Below are 21958 nucleotides of genomic sequence, written 5' to 3' on the forward strand. Positions count from 1 at the left end.
CCTTTGAATTGACTAAAAAAATAATAAAATAACAAAGGGATTAGTGCTAATTAATTAGCGGGTGCGCAAGCGTGCCAAAATCGCGCACCCGCATGCGGGTATAATAGGGTCTAGCCCCACCAAATCATTTCTTTAACTACAATAAGGAAATCCCACATTTTTAAATTGGCCCACTTCTACCCACTTTTTCTATATGGCATAAAGAAAAAAACACTCATTTTGTTTTAACAAACAAAACTCCAACATTGCGGCTATCCGATGGTTTGTGGTAATTATGGAATATGTGATACACAAGGGAAGCTTAAGCCAATGGATGATTTAGCTCTTACACTCGGGTGCTCTGAAAGGATTCCTTTGTCTTGTGCAGCTTCGCAATTACAAAGCTTTTTGGGGGTCAGCAGGATTGCTCGCTTCACCTACTTAGCAGATCCCCAAAGCACCCCAGATCTTGGAAATTCAGATGAGGAGAGCTGCAGAAAGGTTTGTGCGAACGATTGCTCGTGCCGAGCGGCTTTTTTTCAATAGCAAATGTCTATAATTCTTCCGGTTCATGCTACTTAGTATCTCGGGTAGTTTCGCTAATAAGCTTAAGCTAAAGCCCATTAGATTTGGATCACCCCTCAAACGTATTCCTTAAAGTGCAGAGTACCCCGAGGGAAGTCCAGATTGAACCTGCTGCTTCGCCAGATGAACCTCCTGTTTCTCCTAAAATTAGTAGGAGGGCAGTTGCCGTGATCATCACTTGTAGCCTCGGATCACCCTTAGCCTTCATCTTACGCCCACTTAGAAACAAAGGTGTCTACAAGGTCGAAGAGGACTATTTAGATCAAATACCTGGAGCACCTAAGAGATTCGCCTATGATGATTTACAAGCCATTACCAAGGATTTCAATGACGAGCTCGGTGAGGATGGATTTTGTTTATCAAGGCACTCTTGATAATGGCACCAAGGTCGCTGTGAAATGCCTCAATGGTTTATGCCAAAATGAAAAATCTTTTCTTGTTGAGGTTGAGAGCACTGGTAATACTCATCACGTGAACTTACTATGACTCTATGGATTTTGTACCAAGAACTTTTAATGAATACATGTCCAAAAGGTCCCTAGATAGATAGATCTTTCATAGATTAGATGAGTCATTAGGAGCATAATTTGTGACATAGCAAAGGGCCTATGTTATCTCCACGAAGAATGTAGATGGAATATGGTCCACAAGGATATTGAGCCCCAAAATATACTTTTAGATGACAAATTTAAAGCTAGGGTTGCAGTTTTTTGGCTTGTCTAAGCTAATTGATAGGGACCAAAGCCAAATTGTCACCACGATGAGGGGGACTCTAGGGCATTTGGTCCCGGAATGGCTATACATAGCAATTATTGAGAAAGTAAATGTCTATAATTTCGGTATGGTAATTTTGGAGTTAGTTTATGGAAGGAAAGTTTTCAACAAATAGCATAACTAGAATGACATGTAGCTAATAGGAGTTTTAAAGAAAGAGCGAAGGACAATTGTTGGATATGATCTACAGGAATAGTGAGGATATGCAATAGAATGGATCTCACATGATCGACATTATGAGACTCGCTATGTGGTATTGCAAACTGATTTCACAAAGAAGCTTTCCATGTTATCAAAGTCTTGGAAGGAGTATGAAAGGAGTGATGAAAGTAGCAAATGACCTGCATTATAACTTCTCGTATCCCACCTTGACGAATGTAAGTGTGCGAATTGGACAAGAAGGTGTTGAATCGAGCGCCACCATTTTTGTGGTACCCTCTGTTTTATTTGGTCCACGATGATTAATTTAGGTTTAGGTTGTACCGAGAAAATTACCAAAAAAGTCTTTAACTTATTGTAATCATGCCAATTCAATTATAATTTTTTTGGGACCATATTAGTCATAAACATTTTGTATTTATGTCAATTTAGTTCATTCGATCAATTTTAGTCGGTCTTTGTTGGTAGTGGGCAAGGGCCGCAATGCCCTCACTAGCCCAAATTTGGCGAGGGCCCATGATGCCCTAGCAAGATCTAGCTAGGTGAGGGTCACAATGCCCTCGCCAACAATAAGGGTAGGGGAAGGGGAAGGGGAAAAAATAAATAAAAATAAAATAAAAAATTTCAGAAAAAAATTACAATATTATTCTAAAAATGTCACGTTAGTGTCAATCAGTCAAAATTGACCTAATGGACAGAACTGGCACAAATGCAAAAAAATTAGGACTGAATTGGTTAAAAAAAATTAAAGCTGAATTGACATAATCATAAAAAGATTTAGAACTTTTTTGGGTAATTCTCCCCCACTGTGCCACATACTTCTTCTTTGCTAGAAAACTGGTGCACTGATATAATGTCCATAAACTGCATCCGACTGTAAAATTTTTCATATCCCTCTCGTTTACTCCCCTAAAGATTGAAAATGCATGCACGTATGCCGGTGAACTTTCTACCAGACTGAATTGCATGTTTATTACGAAGACAATCAAAATGTATTTAACTATAACCATGTGCTACCGAATTCTGAGCACGTACGGTTTAACATTCCCATCTGTATTATAGATATCATGATACAGCTAACTAAAACTCGAGCAAGGAATAGATCTCTGTAGGGATACCATTCCAGTGCATAAAAAGTACAGGAACGGCACGATTCTACCGTCGATTTCTGAGACATCTACTTCGCACGCGTCCTTACTTCTCACCCAACATATCTGCTTTTTCCTCATGCCCTGATGATCCCGAGTTGCATTATGGGAGTATCATGCTGCGGTCTCGACGGACTGCTTGTCTGGCCTACTTGACGTCGCAGCAGAGTTTTGAGAGACAGGGGATGCCGTATGTTGGTGGCTTTTGTTCTAAGATTTTTTGTAATTCCTGCTTGACCTCTCTCCCAAGAACTACTGAGTCGAGGTACGAGAAGATTGTTCTTGCGAGTTCGACAAGTACGATGGCCCAGTCGTTAAAAATGAGGAGGAATTGGACTGCTTCAAGTTTAGTATTATCTAGGAAAGAGAGTCAAATGCTGGACACATCTGGAGATCCGGGAAGCATTGGGATTGAGAGGATCGAAAAGTCCGAAAGAAAGTTGACAAGATGGTCAGTTTAATAAAACTGGAAAGTTAACATATTGGTTAACCGTAAATTGAAACGTGGAAAAAAAATTAATGACTTATTAAATTATCTACCCAATCATGAAAAAAATTCAACATAACACGAAAATAAACTCATTATCTATTTTACGTCAAGCAATCCGTGGAGTAGCTCTTGATGTAGCAGTAAAAGCAAAAAGTGTAGGCGGATCGACTCATCAAATTCTCATTGAAGTAGGATTCACACAAGAAAGAACACTTGCTATTTGTTGGTTAGTAAAAGCATTTCAAAATTGTTCGGATCAAAACATGGCCTTTAAGTTCCGAATTAGTGGATGCTTTCAAAAGGAATGATGATACCAAATACAAAAAGGAAGAGACCCATAAAATGACAGAAGGAAATAGAGCTTTTGCGCATTTTGGGTAATTCATAAACAGAGGATCTCAAGTTAATTTTAATCAAATACTCAAGTTTTACAACTTTTAGTTTAGCACTTGAATCCTTAAACTTATTGCCCTCCTTCACATTAGCCTTTTCATTAGCTCCGTCAACTTGTGTTCCTCTTCCCTATTCTCTTTTTAGTTTTTAGCTTATTTCTTTAATTGTCAATTTATTTTTAACATGAAGATGTTTCATGTTGAACGAGTCATTTTGAGTTCTAACAAGTTTAATCGGCTTATCAACGACCACATGGACCAAAAGAAGTTGGTAAAAAAGTCGCATTGAACTTTTCCATTCACTAGAAGCTAGTGGAAGGATGGGACTTGAGCATGTCTTTAAATTGCTTCACCATGAATAGGACATTCCAGGGTGCCCAGTTAGCCCCATTTACAAGGGTTTAATTGGTAAAAAAGTCGCATCAAACTTTTCCATCCACTAGAAGCTAGTGGAAGGATTAACAAGAGGGCGACGACCACTTTTAAGATTCAAATATAGGGAACGAAAAGCTTTAGAACCCATGTGCCGGAATAATGCACTTGATTCCTTTTCTAATCAACGCACTATGATTGGAATCTATGAATACACTAGCCAAAAATTGATGTCACGCCACGTGGCTTCAAAACGGCTACTTCAATTTTTTTTGTACGAGCGCACACACATGGACTTTTTTCATTCATTTATTAAACAGCAGATTTTGATTTCACATGTCTATAAAATTCTGAACGGAAATCAAATTGATTTTTCTAACCGCTACAGGAGGAAAATACAGTGGCTACTCTTTTTCATTGGAACGAGATTTAAAGATCAAAATTAAATATTGGTCCCTTAAGAATTATACCATGATTAACATAGTGACAATAAAGAAAACGAGGGATGAAGGTCGAAGCGAACCCTTAAAGAAAAACAGGAATTTTAGTGTAATTTTGCCTATATGAAAATATATTTTTATAGGTAATGTATGATGGACGGTCATGAACCGCAACCTGCTCAAAAGGGATTGGGAATTGACCGACCTTCCGAGATACCAAGAACAAGAGAATGGTCAAAAGTCAAATACCCCTTCTGAAATTTGACAATATTCACCTCCTTGTCGGGTTGGAAGAAAGAGCCCCTCCTAATCATTAAATACCTTTTTTTTTTTTTTATAAAGGTAATAAATATATAAATAAAGCTAAGGCAATATACAAAAGATTGGCCCATCCTAATCATTAAATAGCTTTTGTTAAAACCGAATTTTGATAATAAAAAAAAATTATGAAAATCACCTTGATGATTTTCCTCAATTGCATTCCCTACTATCTAAAGTTGAAACACATAATCTGCCCCCAAAAGAAATTTTTTGAAAGATATATTTTATTTTACACCATTTAATTTCAAAAATATCTTATGAACATGTTTGACGGAGAAGTGCTTTGATTCTCAAGATGCTAATTAAATGTAATACTAAATGTTTCGATTCTCAACATCTTGAATACACGGTACAATATTATGGCGCATCAATATCATGAAACTTTGCTTATTAATTAGCTTTTAAATTGTCTAAAGACATCCTATCATTTAAAAGAAAAAATTGTAGTTTAAAATATGTATAATTCCTTTCCTCTAATTTTCGTCTGATGTAAGGTAATCTTTTTCTTTTCGAATTGTCACATCATAAAGTATAGCATTTCATAGTACAGAACTATAGGTGCAAAGCCCCCGATCATATTACAAACTTTTATAAATCGGTTAAAGTGAATGTTTGATGGCGAGTGATGCAGAAGATTTTGGAAAAAAAGTCCATGAATCTCATTAAGATTTTCTATCCTTGCTGAGTGGTTCATTTCTTGCTCTGAGCTGAATCTTGTTCCTTCTTCTCCGAGAACTTTGAGCTGACTGTATTTGCTTCTCTCTCAAGCCTGTTCTGCTTTCTAAAAATTTCATGGCCTCGATATAATCCCAGATATTCATTCTTTTGGTTTATTCTCTCTCTCTCTCTCTCTCTCTCTCTCTCTCTCTCTCTCGCTCTCTCTCTCTCTTGTTTCCAAGAACTGGAATCAGGTGTTGTCATTTTCTCATGATTCTGAAAAATGCGAACTCATCAAATCCTCCAAGAATGCAGAAGAAAAACCATAAATTGGGTCGCCAGAAAAGAAAACGGTGTCGTGATTGCTGATCACATGCCACCATATCTTCCTCTGTTTCACAAGGTCTTGCATGCTTTTTTCATACAAGAAATGCAAGTCCCCCAACCTCTGCGGTTTCAAGTATCCTAAGAGATATCGGACTAAGAAGAAAATAGCCATGACCGTAGATCGGCTGTGAGTATTTTTGAACTTGTTGATTGAATTATTGAAAAGCACCTCACTTCTTGATTCTCTCTTTGTGTATGTATCACCAGTTCACGAGCCATGAGATACGTAGCAGCCCTTGTCCATCAAGTGGACCAATAAAGTAAGGGAGAAAAAGGGCACAAGTCTTCTTAGATTCAGCGCCATTCATGCTCACGGAAACACAAAAGTTCGACTTTTGTATGCAATTTGAACTCAGCCACTCCTTTGGATCGGTTGACGCGCTTCTGGAATTCCCTTTTCAGGGTCCTGTGCTGGCGGTGATTATAACATGACCGTGATCTTATTTAATGTTGGTTGGGAAAGTCAAGATTTTGCCTCATCTACTCTTTACTTGATGACGAGTTCACGACCTCACATGTTTTTCTTCGAAACGAAAAGGGATTGTTTTGAACTTGTCAAAGGATGATGTGCTTGGGATCTTTAACGTGATTCTCACTAAAATAAGTTTGAAATCGTGTGGTTGAGACCTCGGATTTCTGGTTTGTGGACAGTATTCTTCATATCTGAGATGTTCTTTCGACCGCTATTTCTTGCAGAGAAGACCCTCTTGAGTTGTAACAATCAACGGCATTTCTTTGTCTCTTTCTCTTCGAAGCCATGTCTTCCGGTAGTCGAAATCAGTGAGGTGAGTCAACTAGCAGTATTAAGTAGCAAAATCTGTTTACCCAAAGTGTAATTATTTATCTGCTTGTTTAAGCAGTCTCACATTTCGTTGCTTGCCTCATTGACAGTAGCGAATCAAATAAATTGATACATGCATTGGTTAGATCATCTGAGTTCTGTTTCACCGAATGCCTTCATATTGCAATTTTCAGATTTCAAGATGATACCGAAACAGCTGACTCTGTGCAGTCAGATACAGGAGGTCATGACTTCACATTTACCAGTAAGATCAGAGGGTGGCACAATGCTGATTTCTGGCCCGAGAAGGGTGCCCTCAGAAAATCCTGGCGCGGAAAAGAGCTCTCCAGAGTTTTCTCTGAGGACTACGACGTGGTAGACACGAACATATTGGATCCTCGAGGACCCATAATCACTAGGTGGAACAAGATCTTCTTGGTGGCATGTTTGATCTCTCTCTTTGTGGACCCTCTCTTCTTTTACCTGCCGAGGGCCCACGAGGACATTTGCATTGATGTATCCATACCTCTCGAGGTGGCCCTCACCATTGTTCGCTCAGCGGTCGATGCGTTTTACATAATTCAGATATATGTTCGGTTTCACACGGCTTACATTGCTCCTTCCTCTCGCGTATTTGGTAGAGGAGAACTCATAGTGGATGCTTCTAAGATTGCTTCGAGGTACCTGCAAAGAGATTTCTGGCCTGACATCGTGGCATGCTTGCCTCTTCCACAGGTAAGCGACTAATTTCTGGCTTCCGAGAAACTTTCTCTCTCTGACTTTACTCAGTTGAAAATAATAGCCTGCAAGGACAAAAGATCAGTGCTTTGGATATTTAGCTTGATACTCATGATTCATAGTAGCTTTTGCATATAGTATTCCAAGACCTGCATGAAGAAACTTATCATTGGGGGTCGCTAATGAAATTTCACTTCTCTAATTTGACTGACCGATGGATACTCTGCTCCTAATGCAGTAGCTGATCCTGCAATAATCAATTAACCCTTTGGTTCGTCTATGGCCAGTTAAGACAAGCTTTATCGACTAGGTCTGTAGCTCCAAGCGTGTTCGTTAACTGAACATGTGTGTTAGTATTCCTTTATTTGTGATGTAAGTCTCTCGCATGATGTAATTTCAGGTTTTGATATGGCTGGCAATCCCGAATTTGAGGGGCTCTTCTGTGGTCAGCTCCAGGAACCTGATTCGATTCATTATCATATTTCAGTACTTCCTGAGGCTGTATCTTCTGTTCCGCTCTCATCTCAAATAGTTAAGACCAGTGGGGTGTTGACGGAAACTGCCTGGCTGGGGCTGCTTATAACTTGATGCTGTACATGTTGGCAAGCCATGTGAGTAGTGCCTGCTTCTTCTTAGCCAGCGTGCTGTTTAATACTTGCACAATTGATTTCTCGAAAAGAGTCCATGGTTTTTGTTGATTCTTTCCACATTTTTATTGTCGATTTCTGAACATCCAGAGTACACCATATCAATTTTGAGTACGCATGCCACTCAAACTTTGTAGATGCATCTTGTACGGTTAGATAGTGGAATCATTTTTGGCGTTCCCTAGTTCAGCTGTTAATATAGCAATATGTTGTATCGCAAATGTCTGCAGGTTCTGGGATCGTCTTGGTACCTTTTATCAATTGAAAGGCAAGAAGAGTGTTGGAGGAAACTATGCAATCAGGAAGAACCGCAGTGCCGCTTTGCATACTTTGATTGCCGGAGCGTAGGCAACCCGAGTAGGGCCGCCTGGTTTGGGGTCAAGCAAACATATCAGGCTTATGTGATCCTAATGACAACTTCTTTGAGTTCGGCATATATGCTGATGCATTGAGTTTTGGAGTTACAAACTCAGGGTTCTTCAACAAGTACTTCTACTGCCTGTGGTGGGGCCTGAGAAATCTAAGGTATCGAAATTTGGCTCAGTTGATCGTGGTTGTGGAATTTTATTTTGTTCGAACCATTCTCAATCTAGCGAGTAACCGTACATTATAGTCGTCAAATTTTTTCTGTTAGCTTTTAGTCTCAGGAGACAATTCGATTAAGCTGTTTAAGATCATATGGACAAATCCTGTAACTAAACCCTTGATGAAATACTGCAGCTCGCTTGGGCAAAATCTCCTCACGAGCACTTATGTCGGAGAAATAGCATTTGCCATCGTAATTGCAAACCTCGGATTAGTGCTCTTTGGACTGCTTATTGGGAATATGCAGGTAAGCTATCGGCTTAAATGTCCGACCTTGCTTATAGGGTCTCATCTGTTGGAAATCGAGTAATGGGCCAGTTTCACTTCGAAGCATTCTGCAAAACTCACAAGAATCCCGGAAGTTCACTTTAGAAAATGGGATGAACAAGGCAGGTTGTCATTCCTAGGATTTTTTCCTGGAGCCTAGAGGTGTCAGATGTTCACATCCTTCAAAAGATATACAGCTTATTTGCCGGTTTGCAAGTGCACGGGATTTCCAGGATTTAGCAATTGTGTTATTGATGAACTTGGCTTTAAGTGCAGACGTATCTCCAATCGACGACGATGCGCCTGGAAGAGTGGAGGATCACGCGGACAGACACGGAACAGTGGATGAAGCACCGACAATTGCCGCACGGACTGAAGCAGAGTGTCCGAAGGTATGATCAGTACAGGTGGGTTACCACTCACGGAGTCGATGAGGAAGCCATTTTAAGGAGCCTTCCCTTGGATCTACGTAGAGGCATTAAGCGCCACCTATGCCTCAATTTAGTGAGACAAGTGAGTTCTTTCGCCGCGGCACTTCCACGAGTTGTTTGCGCTGACATTACGTGAATTCAGTGGTTTGCCAGAGTCGAATAGAGATTGATACAATTATGTTCCCATTAACCAAGTTCCATCTAATGTCTTTTGTCTAATTTTCGTTATCCTACTCTTCCTAACAAAATTTAGGTACCGCTGTTCGATCAAATGGACGAGAGGATGCTCGATGCGATGTGTGAAAGGCTAAAGCCTTCTCTAGGTACCCCTGGAATGGTCGTGGTTCGGGAAGGTGATCCCGTCAATGAAATGATCTTCATCATCCGTGGCCACTTGGACTCCTACACGACGAATGGCGGTCGGACTGGGTTCTTCAACTCTTGCCGTATCGGCCCGGGCGATTTCTGCGGTGAGGAGCTGCTAACGTGGGCTCTCGATCCTCGCCCGAGCATTATCCTCCCATCCTCCACGCGGACCGTAAAGGCTATAAGCGAGGTCGAAGCCTTTGCTCTCGTGGCGGAGGACCTGAAGTTCGTGGCTTCGCAGTTCCGTAGGCTGCATAGCAAGCAGCTGAGGCACACCTTTCGCTTCCACTCGCACCAGTGGAGGATGTGGGCGGCGTGCTTCGTCCAAGCGGCATGGTTTCGATACAAAAGGCGAAAAGAAGCAGAGGAGCTGAAGAGAAGGGAGAGCTTTGTGGCTTCTATCTCGGAGCCCGGCCCAGGACCAAAATGGCATCTCCTCCTTGCCTCGGACAGGATCCGGCTTCGTGTACGCAGTGAGATTGGCCACGGGCATTACGAGGGGCGGGAGCCAACGCTGCAGAAACGACGTCGATATCCTTAGCTCGTTGCAGAAGCCGATAGAGCCCGACTTCACAGTTGAAGATAGATGAAGAGCTAGAGACTGATATAGATAAGCTGAGAGAAGTTAATTTGAAGATCCAAAGGTATATAAGTGTTGAATTTTGGCGAGAGATGGCGTGTGACATTGGAGTAGTAGAATTATTAGCTAACTGTTCTAGCAATGTCCATGAGCGGTAACCCTATAAAATTACTGCAATGCGTTTACTCATGTCCCTGGATCTCGCCGGTCTCGTTAACTTTATGCACGATCGATGACGCATGGATAACGAACTGTTATGCGCACTTTGGTCCCGCACCAAATGCACGGTGAAAGCTGAGTGTGAACACGAAAGCACTTGAGAACGGACCGACCGAGCAGAAGTGGGAAAAACAGGTGGCTGCAAATTCCGTGGCGAAATTTGAAAGACAAGTTTCAATCGGGTGATCATTCGTGGATGTCAACAGCTTCCTTGACCCGGCGCAGCGGCAGCCTTTCCGGTCGAACAGAAGATGGCGACTTCCGGAAAACGACCACTAACCAACGGTGGAAAAGGCAACCTCTTCATTTGGGCAATTGACAAACTCAGGAGAAAAAAAAAGTGGTTGGTATCTCCTAAAAGGCTCAAATCTTTAGATCCAAGAAACCATCCTTGTTTGTTTATGTTGGATCCCAAGAACCAATCCTTGTCTAAAAATTGAAGTCGAGGACGACCGTCCTTAGCGACCCTTCCATCCCTCTCTCTCACTTTACAGATCAGTTTACAGAGTTCATGTAACCGGTTCTCGTTGATTCTTGACACGACTCACTCGTTCAAATGTTCACGCGCGACGTCTTGAACCGGCTTTGCAAACTGATCTTTACAACCTTAAATTTCGCACTCCTCTCTTTTTCCGTTCTTTAAAAAAATATATAGTCCTCGTACTTCATTAGCTTTTAATAACGTAGCCCTCAAGCCAATGAGGATCCAGTTCCCATTAATGGGATTGCAATTAATTAAATTAATTCAATTAATTTTCTCAGCGATTCATTTAAAATAAAATAAAATCCTTCTAGGTAGAAACCATGCCACATATGGTGGAAAGTATGGGAACTGAAAACAAAGCGAAAAAAAGGAAAAAAAAAAAAAAGGAGTCGTGTGCCTTTCAATAAACCGAAAAAACGCTTTGGAAAAAGCCTTTGTCCCCCAATTTCTCTCCCTCCCGATCCGCGCTTTTGACGGGGATCGGTTTTGACCGTTTGATTTCTCCCCTTCCTAATTAATTTTTGTTTTTTGATATGTGATTTTTTTTTAATTATTTATGTCCACTTGCCAATGCACGCAGAGATTATTGATGACCCTTGAATTGGCATTTTTCCATAAACAATACAAAATAAAAAATAAAAAAAGAGAAAGGAAAATTTGAAGAAAAAAGGAAGAGACGCGTGAAATTAAGGTCTAGGGATCAAAACAAGTTCATAATTTTCATTGCCTTTGACGAATTAGCTTCTTAAAGTCGACAAGATTCGGCTGTGATATCGAATTTTCGGCTTTAGGGTCAAATTGAGTTCTTGCCTTAGTTTGACGAAATCAAGCTTCAACGAAATACTATTTTTCGTGCGGCCTCATTATCGAATGCCTTGATTTGTCTTGGAATGGTATATTGGTGGACTTCAACTTTTCTCACGAAGGATTATAAAAGTTGTGCTCCCACTTTGTTTTCAATGAACGCCTGAGATGGAATTTGAAAACACAAAATCATTGGAAAATATAATTTTTCGGTGCCTTATATAGCCAAATCCTTGGTATTGACCAGAAAAAACCTCTTAACTTTCGAAACGTGCAAGGAAGGCCAAGATTGTCCGATGTCGTGCCGCTTTTTCTTTTTCTTTATTAATTTCCACCAATAAATTGACACCAAAAGGTGGTTTTCTAAATGGATTGAACTTCACTAGAAAGGCCAAAACATAAAATAAAATAAAATAAAAAGGAAAAAATCGCACACGTGGGGGTTGGTTATTATATTGCGGGGACTGGCCCACCAATTGAGAAATTTCTGGTCTTCCGTACGTGTATATATATTATTTTATCGTTAACTATACCACGTAAATTCAACGCCACTAGAAAGTGATGGGCTGAAAAGAAGGAAAAATATGCTATTAAAATATGAAAATTTTGTTTTTATACTCCTCCTCATCCAAGAAATTCGAAGTTGCACGCCAGCCCTAATTCAAGCATTTTCGTGGAGAAATTTACGACACCCACGAATTGAGACGTAAAGACAAATACAATGCATGTGATTCCACTAATCTGAAAAATTAAATCGGAAATCATACAAAAAGTCGTAATTCCACTTGTGATACGAATTCCACGATAAGATAGTAGAATTTTTTTTTGTCATTACGTTATGAAAAATAGAGAAGGAAAGGTCATCATCGCAGCCTCAAGCTAGGTTATTGTGAATTATCGACATGAAATAATATACATATTTATATAGTGATTTTTCTTGGTTTCGATTCGACCAAAATTTTATTTTTGGTAATTTAATTAATAAAGAGAAAAAAAAATAAAGGTAGGTTGGAAATAGAAGTAAACGTGGCCATCGTTAACTCATTGGACGAGATATAGAGGGACCAATTTCTCGCGAGAAATACCGCGGTGGGTCCGACCCGACAGCTCCATATGGTTTCGCGTGAGTCAAACCGGATTTAAAGGCCCGGTTCGACAATTTTTAGGAAGAGAAAAAAAAAAGTTAGATTATCCGAATTTTTTTTTTTAAATGAATTTACAAAACGGAAAAGAGGAACAGCCCGATCATCGAAACGCCGCAACACATGCGCAATACATTAACGCGCGCACGCACGCGCACACGCACACGCACGAGACGAGCTGACGTAGGCCGCACGTGGGCCCCCTTCCCAATTATTAGCCCCTAACCCCCTCGCGTGGGACCCCGGCCCCCTCCCACGTGCGGCGGATTCACCTCCGGTAAAAAAAAAAAAAAAAAAAAACCAGCCGCCGTGAAAATCGGCTTCCGGCCCCTTGGACACCATTTGACCGGTGATGAGTGGTGGAGCTAGCCGCACGAGAAGATCCTCTATCTTCATCCGTGTCTTCCAATGATGCCGATCCATCTAGTCATGAAGATTGTAACAGATATATTATATTATCCTTTTTACAAATCACGGTCAATTACGTCACAATCTCATTCTCGAAACTATCCGGCTAAGTCCGGCTCGTTTTCTCAACAGGCATGTCGTCAAATCCCTATCAAGCTCAAATGAGGATAGAAGATATTCATTATCGCAAATATTATTCTTAGTGCCTCGGTGACAGTTTGTCAACCTCAGCAATGATTCATCCACCATTCTTAGTAAATAAGGTCGTGCTTTTCTATACTATAGAGACAAAGGAGATTCTCCACCTCAAGTAGCATTCCACTAGATGGCTCGTTAAAATCTCAATCGTCGGGCAAATCCCGCTTTCACAAAATTAACGATCACAATTTATTGGGATATCGAAAAGGCAGCCGAGTGCACGACGGAGCACCGACGGACTAAGAGAATTTGTTCCGGCGGCAGCTGTTCTTGCCGGTAGAAACAACCATTGACTAGGCGTCCTCTCGTCTTTTGACGTCCTCAATCCCGGTGGAAACGAATTGATTACACTACTTAAATCCTACATTAAAGTATAATCCTACACTTGCGGCATCGGAACAGGACATTTATGTTTCCCCCACCATTCATGTCCAATTAAAGTTAAACCGCAAAAAGAAGTGGAGAGGGAAGGCTTAATTATGATGGTGCGTTGGGAGTGACATCGCCCTTTTTAAAAAATATGACTCCCACTTTCGAATTCAATGGTCATCCGAATTAAAAAAAAAAAACGTAGGTATAAGAAGCAAAATCCACGAATTCTTTTTTTCTTGATCGAATTCGGTACATTATAAATGGCCTGACGAATTGCGAGCCGATTGAAATGGTCGGGTCAACGAGAATCCCAACACCTGGTCCTATAAAAGACCGAGATTGTTAACACTCTTAATATGACTTGTCTAGCACTAGCACATGAGCATCACATGATATAGGTATTGATTAGGGGTGTAAAGGAGCCGTGAATTGCCCTGCTTGGAACTAGATTGAACCAAAATCACCCACCTGAACTGGACCGGCAATATATATACTTAATTTTTAAGAAAAACTTATGACAAAAAAAAAAGAAAAAGAAAAATTAAAACCCTAAAATTTGTAATTTGAAATTCAACATCCATTATCTGAGTGTTCGTCTCGTCTCACTCTTACCTCGTATGAGTGGTCTCTCCATCTCTCACTCACGGCCTCAACTTTCAAGCTCAATGCCAATTAACTCACGGTCTTGATTCTCATATTTCAATATGAGCCCTTTTTTTTTTTATTGATCTTGCAGTTAAAAATAAGGAAGTTCTTTGTTTTTTTCTTTGTTTTGGCTTGCTAGAAATTGTTACACTAGTGCATGAAGCTTGGTGAGACCAATTCAGTGGACCCACTTGGAGACTAGACTGGATTAGTAGTCCAATTTTCGAGTGGATCTATGAAACCACTTCCCAGTTCTAATTTTTCGGAATCTTGTCTTTCGTGGGTTGTTCCTGATTCTAAAGTGCAAACTGCCCACATGAACCATGCTCACCTCTAATATTGATAGTCATGTGCATACTACGTGGATAATAATACAAGTGTGCTAACTTATCAATGAGTATGGAGATCAATATATGTTGATCGACGGTGGTATTCATTGACACCATATGTTCGATTGTCAAAATACAGTGACGGACCACAAATAGTTATTTATATGAATATAAGCAATATTTATTAAAACAACGTTAATAAATTACTATGAAGCTTAAGGTTGATAAGATCAAAGGCACACGGTTTTGGAGAGAACAGTTACCGTTTGAAGACCAAATGATCCAACAAATCAATTGAGAGTAGAAGCATAATTATGGAGGGAACAATTACCATTTGAAGACCAAGTCGTCTAATGAATCAATTGAGACTAGAGGCACATTTTTTGAGAGGATAGTTATTGTTTGAAGACCAAGCCGTCTAATGGGTCAATTGCAGTCAAAGACACATTTTTTAAGTGGATAGTTACCGCCTTGAAGTAAGATTGTGGAGCATGCACTAATTACAAGAAACCAGTCACGAAAAAGTTTGTGCAAATAAATTTTAGAAACATGGAGATAAACTGGTAGGATTTACTGGGGAGATTGTAATGGTTGGGAACTGTCGAAAAGCGGTTATCATTAATCATTATAAATACTATCAGTCGCCAACCAAAAAGATCCCTACACATATCAAATAAACTATTGTCCTTCAATTATATTTCCGCACCACACTTTAACTTTCCTTAGCTATAGTTTTCCGATTCGCTTCGTTGATCGAATTTTGATGTGTATATTTATTTTGGTGCCGCATTGTTGATTAAATTTTGACATTGTACATTTATATTCACAAGCCGTGTCATTGATTGAGTTCCGGCATAATTCATCCGCATCCTATTATAATATTGAGTCTATAATTTCTAGACTTTGCCATTAATTAAATTCCCACTCGGCTTGACATGATACAGTGCTGTTTGAATAAAAAATCGATTTTTTTTTTGCATGAGATATTCTTTATTCGTGTCGAAAAACTCGATATAATTCACGCGATATTTTCCGCAGGGACGGTTTGTAAAATCGAATTGGATTACACCATGTTCTCGCCTTAACCACTAAGAAAAAAAATTCGTGGGTCAAATCCGGGTTTCGGCATGCGCCAAATGGCGGTCGTCAGGTCGCTAGGAATCCCTGGCACGCCATCTCTAGGAATCTGTGGTCGTGCGAAACGACACATGCCATGAAAAAAATTTCTTCTTCTTCTATCTCTCTCTCTCTCTTTTAAATTATTTATGGAAATTTTTTTACGAAAAGCAGAAGAGGAGAAGAATACCTCTCTCTCGAAACCCAACCAGGTGGAGGTGGTGTTTTCTAGTCAACTCGAATTGCCCGTGTGGGATTTGCGGTGACAAGACCTTTAACCACCAGACTTCTGTGCAAGGAAAAATCATTATAAACCGATTTGTGTTTAAGGAAAAGGAAGAGGATTCCCTGAAATTGTAGCTTGTCCTCTTTTGGGGCGGCATTCAGCATCTGATCTCATCACGCCACTTGGTAGTTTGACCGTTTAACCATCGCTAACACCCATCTGATTTCATGCCAAATCATCGTGGTCGTAATCATCATTACTATTTAGCCGTCCACATTAGGGCATCAATAGTTCGATTTGATCTGAATTTTCGGGAAATCCGAACCAAATCACACCGTTCGGATGTATATGAACTTTGAACTGAGCCGCACTCCAAATTAAATATAACCCAAACCAAAGACTTGATTCATATTGGCTTCAATTTTTCGGTTTTCCTTTATGAAATATTAAAAATAAATTAAATAAAAAATGAGAGATGTTGTGTAAATTATAGTATTAAGAAAATGAGAGATTTTTCAGTTCAATTCCATTAATCAAATCGAATGGATTTCGAACCGAGATATAAAAAAAAGGTTTTTTTTTTTTTAAATTATCCAAACTGAAATCTGAATTAAACTGAAAATGCATGAAAATTCAATTTAGTTCAAATATGTTCCCGTATTGCTTTGATTTTTTTAGTTCAATTCCGACATCCCTAATGAATGTATGATTTGTGTGAGTTTAGCGGCAATGTTGCTTCCATCATGATCACTTATCGAAATGACCTTGCTCGAATGTTCAGTTCTGGCACACAAGACGACCTTTGAGATTTTCTCTTATTGACAGCTTCGTTGGTAATAGACACCGACATTCGACTTTCAACATATCTATGTTGCGAAAAATCGGGCGAAAAAACGAGGAAAAGAATTCGATTCGCATTTCTCACATAGTTTGGCTACAAATCAACCACAGTAAACGTTAAAATGGAATTTGCATAAAGAGACCAAATGGCCTGAAAAAGGATGATGATGCTTTTGACCTGTGACCACAACAAAGGAGGACCAAATCCTTTTGACTTGTGTCCGAGAAAGTCCATATGAAGTCCTTCCTTCCTTCCTTCCTTCATTGATCATGCCAGAAGAATTTCGCCTTCCTGGAAGGATTGCAAGCGCTTTTGCCGGAAGCCATTCCCGCCGAAACAGTTCCTCTGACCGTGGTTGAATCCGACTATCGACGGCTGGAACAAGACAGAAGGAAGATAGGACAGTACGTAGAAAGAGAAGACTAGACACCAATGAACAAGACCCATAACGAGAGGATATCCACTGTGCTTCGAGTCGCTCCTCTGAAAAAAGAACGGTCTCGAGGTGAATCCGGCTCGGATCGTCGCGCGTTCTATTCCAATTGCGGGTGCCTTGGTCCATCAAAATTGCAAGCGAAAGTCAGCTTGTGAATGGAGAGGGTTTGGTCAATCTGCTGTACACGTGAAGGTCATTTGTTCGGTTTCTCTCTAGCTGCCTACGCCGTTGCTGCTCGAGTTCGTCAAAATTGTCAATCTCTTGGCCGTTCTGATGAAATCGCTGCCCAACGAAACGAGAGAGATATGTCAACAAGAGTCGAATCAACCACCGTGCCAATGCAATAGATCACGGGAAGTCACAATGCGGACATACGGAAAAGGGGAAAGAAACTCCTCACCTGTATGGCTCAGCGCCAATGCGCTTCTCTGCACCTTTGTCATCCCTATACAGAACGTGGCGGGCTAAGCTTTGAGAATTCTCAACGCCAACATATCTGTTAGCTTCCTGCACAACTCGTCATATGAGGCAAGCAACGAGAGATCGAGCGTACGACCCACGTCCTCCGATGCTATGAAAACTTTGCAGTGGCCGATTTCTGAGCAGGCTTCCATCTCCTGTTGGTGCTTATCCTCGTGTACTCTCAACTGCTCACATGACGACTGCTGCTCTCGTTGGCCTGACCGTTGACATGCCGAATCAGGGCCATCTGGGGAAACTACCTGTTTTGTCTATCTTCTCTTCTGATGAAGTACGAACAGGCGAAGCTGTAGTAGTGGTGGTAGTAGCAGAGTTGCTTAGAGAAATCTGCTGCTCAGTCAGTATCGGCTTACCAAAGAGCACCAACTGGGGAGGTTTCTTAACTTCCTCGAGTTTCTTAAAGACTTTCCCATAATTTGTCATTGTCAAGAGGGTAGAAATGTCGTCGTCGCTGCTAGATTTGTGCATTCTCGGACCATTGGAGGTTCTCATGGATCTAATTGAGTGGTCGAGAAGCGGAAAACCGGCAGGGAACAGACTCGATGGCTGTTTGCTGAGGTGGAGATCTGGTAAGGACTGAGAATAGTAAGCGTGCCTGGCTCCCTGCATACCAGCTGCAGAATGGCTGTTGGGAAGACAACCAAACGGGCTGCTGGGCCCAAGGAGGTCGCCGGAGAACGATGGCATTGGGAAGTGCCCATCGAAGGGGAAATCCGGGTGATGTGGAAGCCTTAGCTTCTTCCTCGGTGGCGAGAAAGGGGAGAGATGGATTGCCGGCATGCTGGAGACGAGTTCAACCAGCCACGGGCTCACACGTTTCACATTTTGCAGCAAATCCGGCTCGTCCCAAGTTACCTGTTAATTTTGATTTCTTTTCAGCGTGTAATATAAATACAGTGAATGCTCAAGATAGCGAAGCTAATTCATGGGCAAATCGCCGAACAAATGAGCGAAACCAAGCTACACCCATTATCCAATAACAAAACAAGTGAAGGTAATGTATTCAAAATCGATTCTATGCAGTAGACTGAGGAAAGCAAAGCTGCACAAAGGAACTATAAAAACCGAAAGTTTAGGTTGATTCACTGAACTACCTGGAGTAGCCTCCAAGGTGAATCCGGCCAACGGGTGGGATCGGCCACATGAACCGAAGATATTGTCCCCATAAACCAACTAATCCGTGAAGAATCCTCTGTTTCAAAGGCCATCTTGAACCGCATTCCGGAACACCACCGGATCTGCATCGCCGTTTTTACCAGGGAAGACTTCACACAGAATTCGGGGGTACTTGCTCGAGGGTAGTAAACCACCTCGAAAGGATGCCCATTTGCCGCCAGTGAGGCTGCTTCAACAACCGCCTCTGGCGTGACCCGTTTCTTGCCCATCAAACTTCCATTTCCGCTCATGCAGTTCCCATGCCCGTTAGTGATCAATTTGTTCTCGTCCTCTGTCAAGAACGCAGAGAACCCACCATAAGGCACCGCACAGTTCCCGCCGACTGGGTTCCAACCAGATGAGGACTCCGGTCCGCCACCAATCCCTCTTTTAGCCCGGCGAATCCCGACGCAGAGATCCCCATTCTCTGCCCTCATGAACACTATCGAGTCCCCAGCCACAAGCTTCTTGTGGTTCACAAAAGTACTCCAACCAGTGGTCAAGAGATGGCGCCGTGGCGTCCCTCGGTAGATATGCCTGAACTTCCACGTCTCTCCATGAACGTCCTTGGCCAGGATGGTCTGGACAGGAGGGTCTACAGAATAATCCAGCCGTGGGAAAATCGTTTCTGCACAGTACCTCGGGACAGAGAAACCACCGCCGTTATTAGCATCAGACTGGGTCAAGGTTTTGGCGAAGGACGCGGGTTTATCTTGACCATCTGATCCTTGAAGCCCTCCGATTCCATCATCCCCAAAATCAGGCTCACTACTTGTCAACGGAACCAATCTCATCTTGGCGAAGACCTCGTCGGTCTCTGGATCAGCCATGAACCTAATTGCAGAAACCCGGCAAGGTATGTATGCCGGTATCCTGCGGCAGCTCCGGAAATCCACGGGACCGGATGAATGCTCGGCGTGGCCTTGAGGGAAGTAGAAGACCTTGGAGTTCACTGGCGGCATTTGCACCATTCCTCCGGCGCAGGCATGCCATAGCTGAGAATCTAATGTTTTCTCCACCTCTTTCAGCTTCTCCTTAGAATCCATAAAAGTGATCATCTTGGCCAAAGGGCGGTTTTTCCAAACCGAAAACAGATTTTTCTTTTTTCTTTTTTTCAGAGCATAAGAATCTTCTCCCAGCAGCTAGACTAGATGCTTGTGGTGCTTGTTTTAACAATAAACGCTGAAAGTAACATGCAAGAACATGAATCTGATTAGGAACGGGACTAACCAAAATCAGGCAGCTACCTAATTCGCCTTCCCGAAAAAGCAAGAAATATTACCTGGCGTTTCGATCTTGTTCGAAGCTTGAATTCGGAAAAATCCCGTCCCCACGTTTCGAGCCAGGAGGAAAGGGGATTAACAAACTTCTACTTGGAAGAACACACAATCACAATCGCACAGTAACACCCCGAAAAGTCCACAAAAGATCAAATTTGCTGATGAGAGAGAGAGACCCTTGAAACGAAGCCAGTCCATTTTTATTCTCAGCTCAAAAGCTCCACCAATTCATCTTTCTTTGTACAAAATTCACTCTCCCAATTCCCCAGAATCTACACTGCCATACCATTAGCAGCAGGAAGCTAACTTGTTCACAGCTACAAGAAGACCCGCAACTTTCATTTTTCTTTCTAAAAATAAGCTTAAGAATGAACTGTTGAATTCAGGGAACTCAAGATCTACACCAAACGGAATCAGAAAACAGTAAGCTTTCTTCCCCCCCTCTCCTCAGCCTCTGAAAATATCTCAATTCCCAGCATCAAAATTCGCCAACAAAATCATCAGCACCCACCAAGAATCTCTCTGTGTGCTCACAAAAGAATCTCTCTGCTTCTGCCACTTTCTCCCCCCTCTCTCTGTCTCTATCTCTCTCCCTCTCCCCCCCCTCTCTCTCTCTCTCTCTTCCAATTCAAAGATTCAATCGAGAGATCGATGACCGACAGAAAGCAGATAAAAAAGGAAAAGCCGTATTGCACACACCATACACCCACCAACACAAAGTGAAGAAAAAAAAAAAGAAGAAGAAAAGAAGGGGAAAAAGAAAGTTATTCAAAGATTCATTCAATGCTCTCTTGGAACATAACAAAGTGTCCAAAAGCAACACGCGCGAGCGAGAGAGCAAAAACAAAACACATAAAAGGCCCTTCCTTTTTTAACAAAGGTTGAACTTTGAGCACAGTGAAGACTGTTCCTTCACTTTTGCTTCACTGGGTTTTTTTCCAATTTGCCCTTTTCTTTTTCCTCCTCTCCTCCCTTTTTTTCTTTTGGGTTCGCGGGTCTTCTGTTTCTAATCTCGGGTTTTTCGATTTCAGACCTTTTTCTTCGGATCTGAAGAACCTGTTTTGTATCTTCAGAAGCCAGCAAGAAAACAAAGATCTTTAAGGAACCTATCCAATTTTATCTTTCGCCCCCCCCCCATGCGTCAGCAATCTCATTTTCTTTCCCATATTTAATGGCCGGTGTCAATAAAGTAATCATTTGCTAATTCCCCTGCTGAATAATCAAACCGGTTCTCTGCCTTTTTTTCTTTTTTTTTCCTGTCAACTTCTGTGAAATTTTAATAATTGTTAGGCTCTGACAAAGAGCGTGTCCCTCCGATTCCGTCGCGGTATTTTGAAAAGACTCGGGAGAGGAGAACGAGAACGAGAACGAGACGGAGGGGGAGAGGAAAAGGACGAGTCGTCGGCTCGTGAGGGAGTGCGACAGTTCTGATTCTGAAAGCAAGGCAGCGTGTCTTAACTCGACACGTTAACCGTGGTTAACTGATCTTGCACCTAACGAACGGGACATGTTAACTGTAGTTGGTCTGTTCCCGGAATTTTGCCGAAGAGAAGAGAACGGGGGAAGGCGACTCGTTTTAGTGCTCAAAAGTCCTAAAGCCCGGTTTAAATTTGTTTATTGTGCGTGCCAAATGATTTGTAAATCGTCTCAGCATATGTCACAACCACAATTATAATGTTATCCTGATCAGACTTACTGTTTTTAATGAAAAGACAGCATTTTGC

At 41.5% G+C, this 21958-nt stretch overlaps 1 protein-coding gene and 1 pseudogene across 1 annotated transcript; one reads left to right on the forward strand and one right to left on the reverse strand.

Annotated features, from left to right (window-relative positions):
* Positions 1-2761: 2761 nt before the first annotated feature.
* On the forward strand, positions 2762-10109 carry LOC139881899 (protein CNGC15b-like; annotated as a pseudogene).
* A 7422-nt stretch (positions 10110-17531) lies between these two features.
* LOC139881900 (auxin response factor 18-like) lies at positions 17532-20012 on the reverse strand. Its single transcript, XM_071866296.1, is given in 5 exon segments — positions 17532-17601; positions 17720-17810; positions 17813-18035; positions 18037-18654; positions 18894-20012. Coding segments are annotated over 5 exon segments (2121 nt in total).
* Between the last annotated feature and the right edge of the window lie 1946 nt (positions 20013-21958).

Source organism: Rutidosis leptorrhynchoides, unplaced genomic scaffold (genome assembly GCF_046630445.1).
Source record: "Rutidosis leptorrhynchoides isolate AG116_Rl617_1_P2 unplaced genomic scaffold, CSIRO_AGI_Rlap_v1 contig209, whole genome shotgun sequence".
NCBI classification, from domain to species: Eukaryota; Viridiplantae; Streptophyta; class Magnoliopsida; order Asterales; family Asteraceae; genus Rutidosis; species Rutidosis leptorrhynchoides.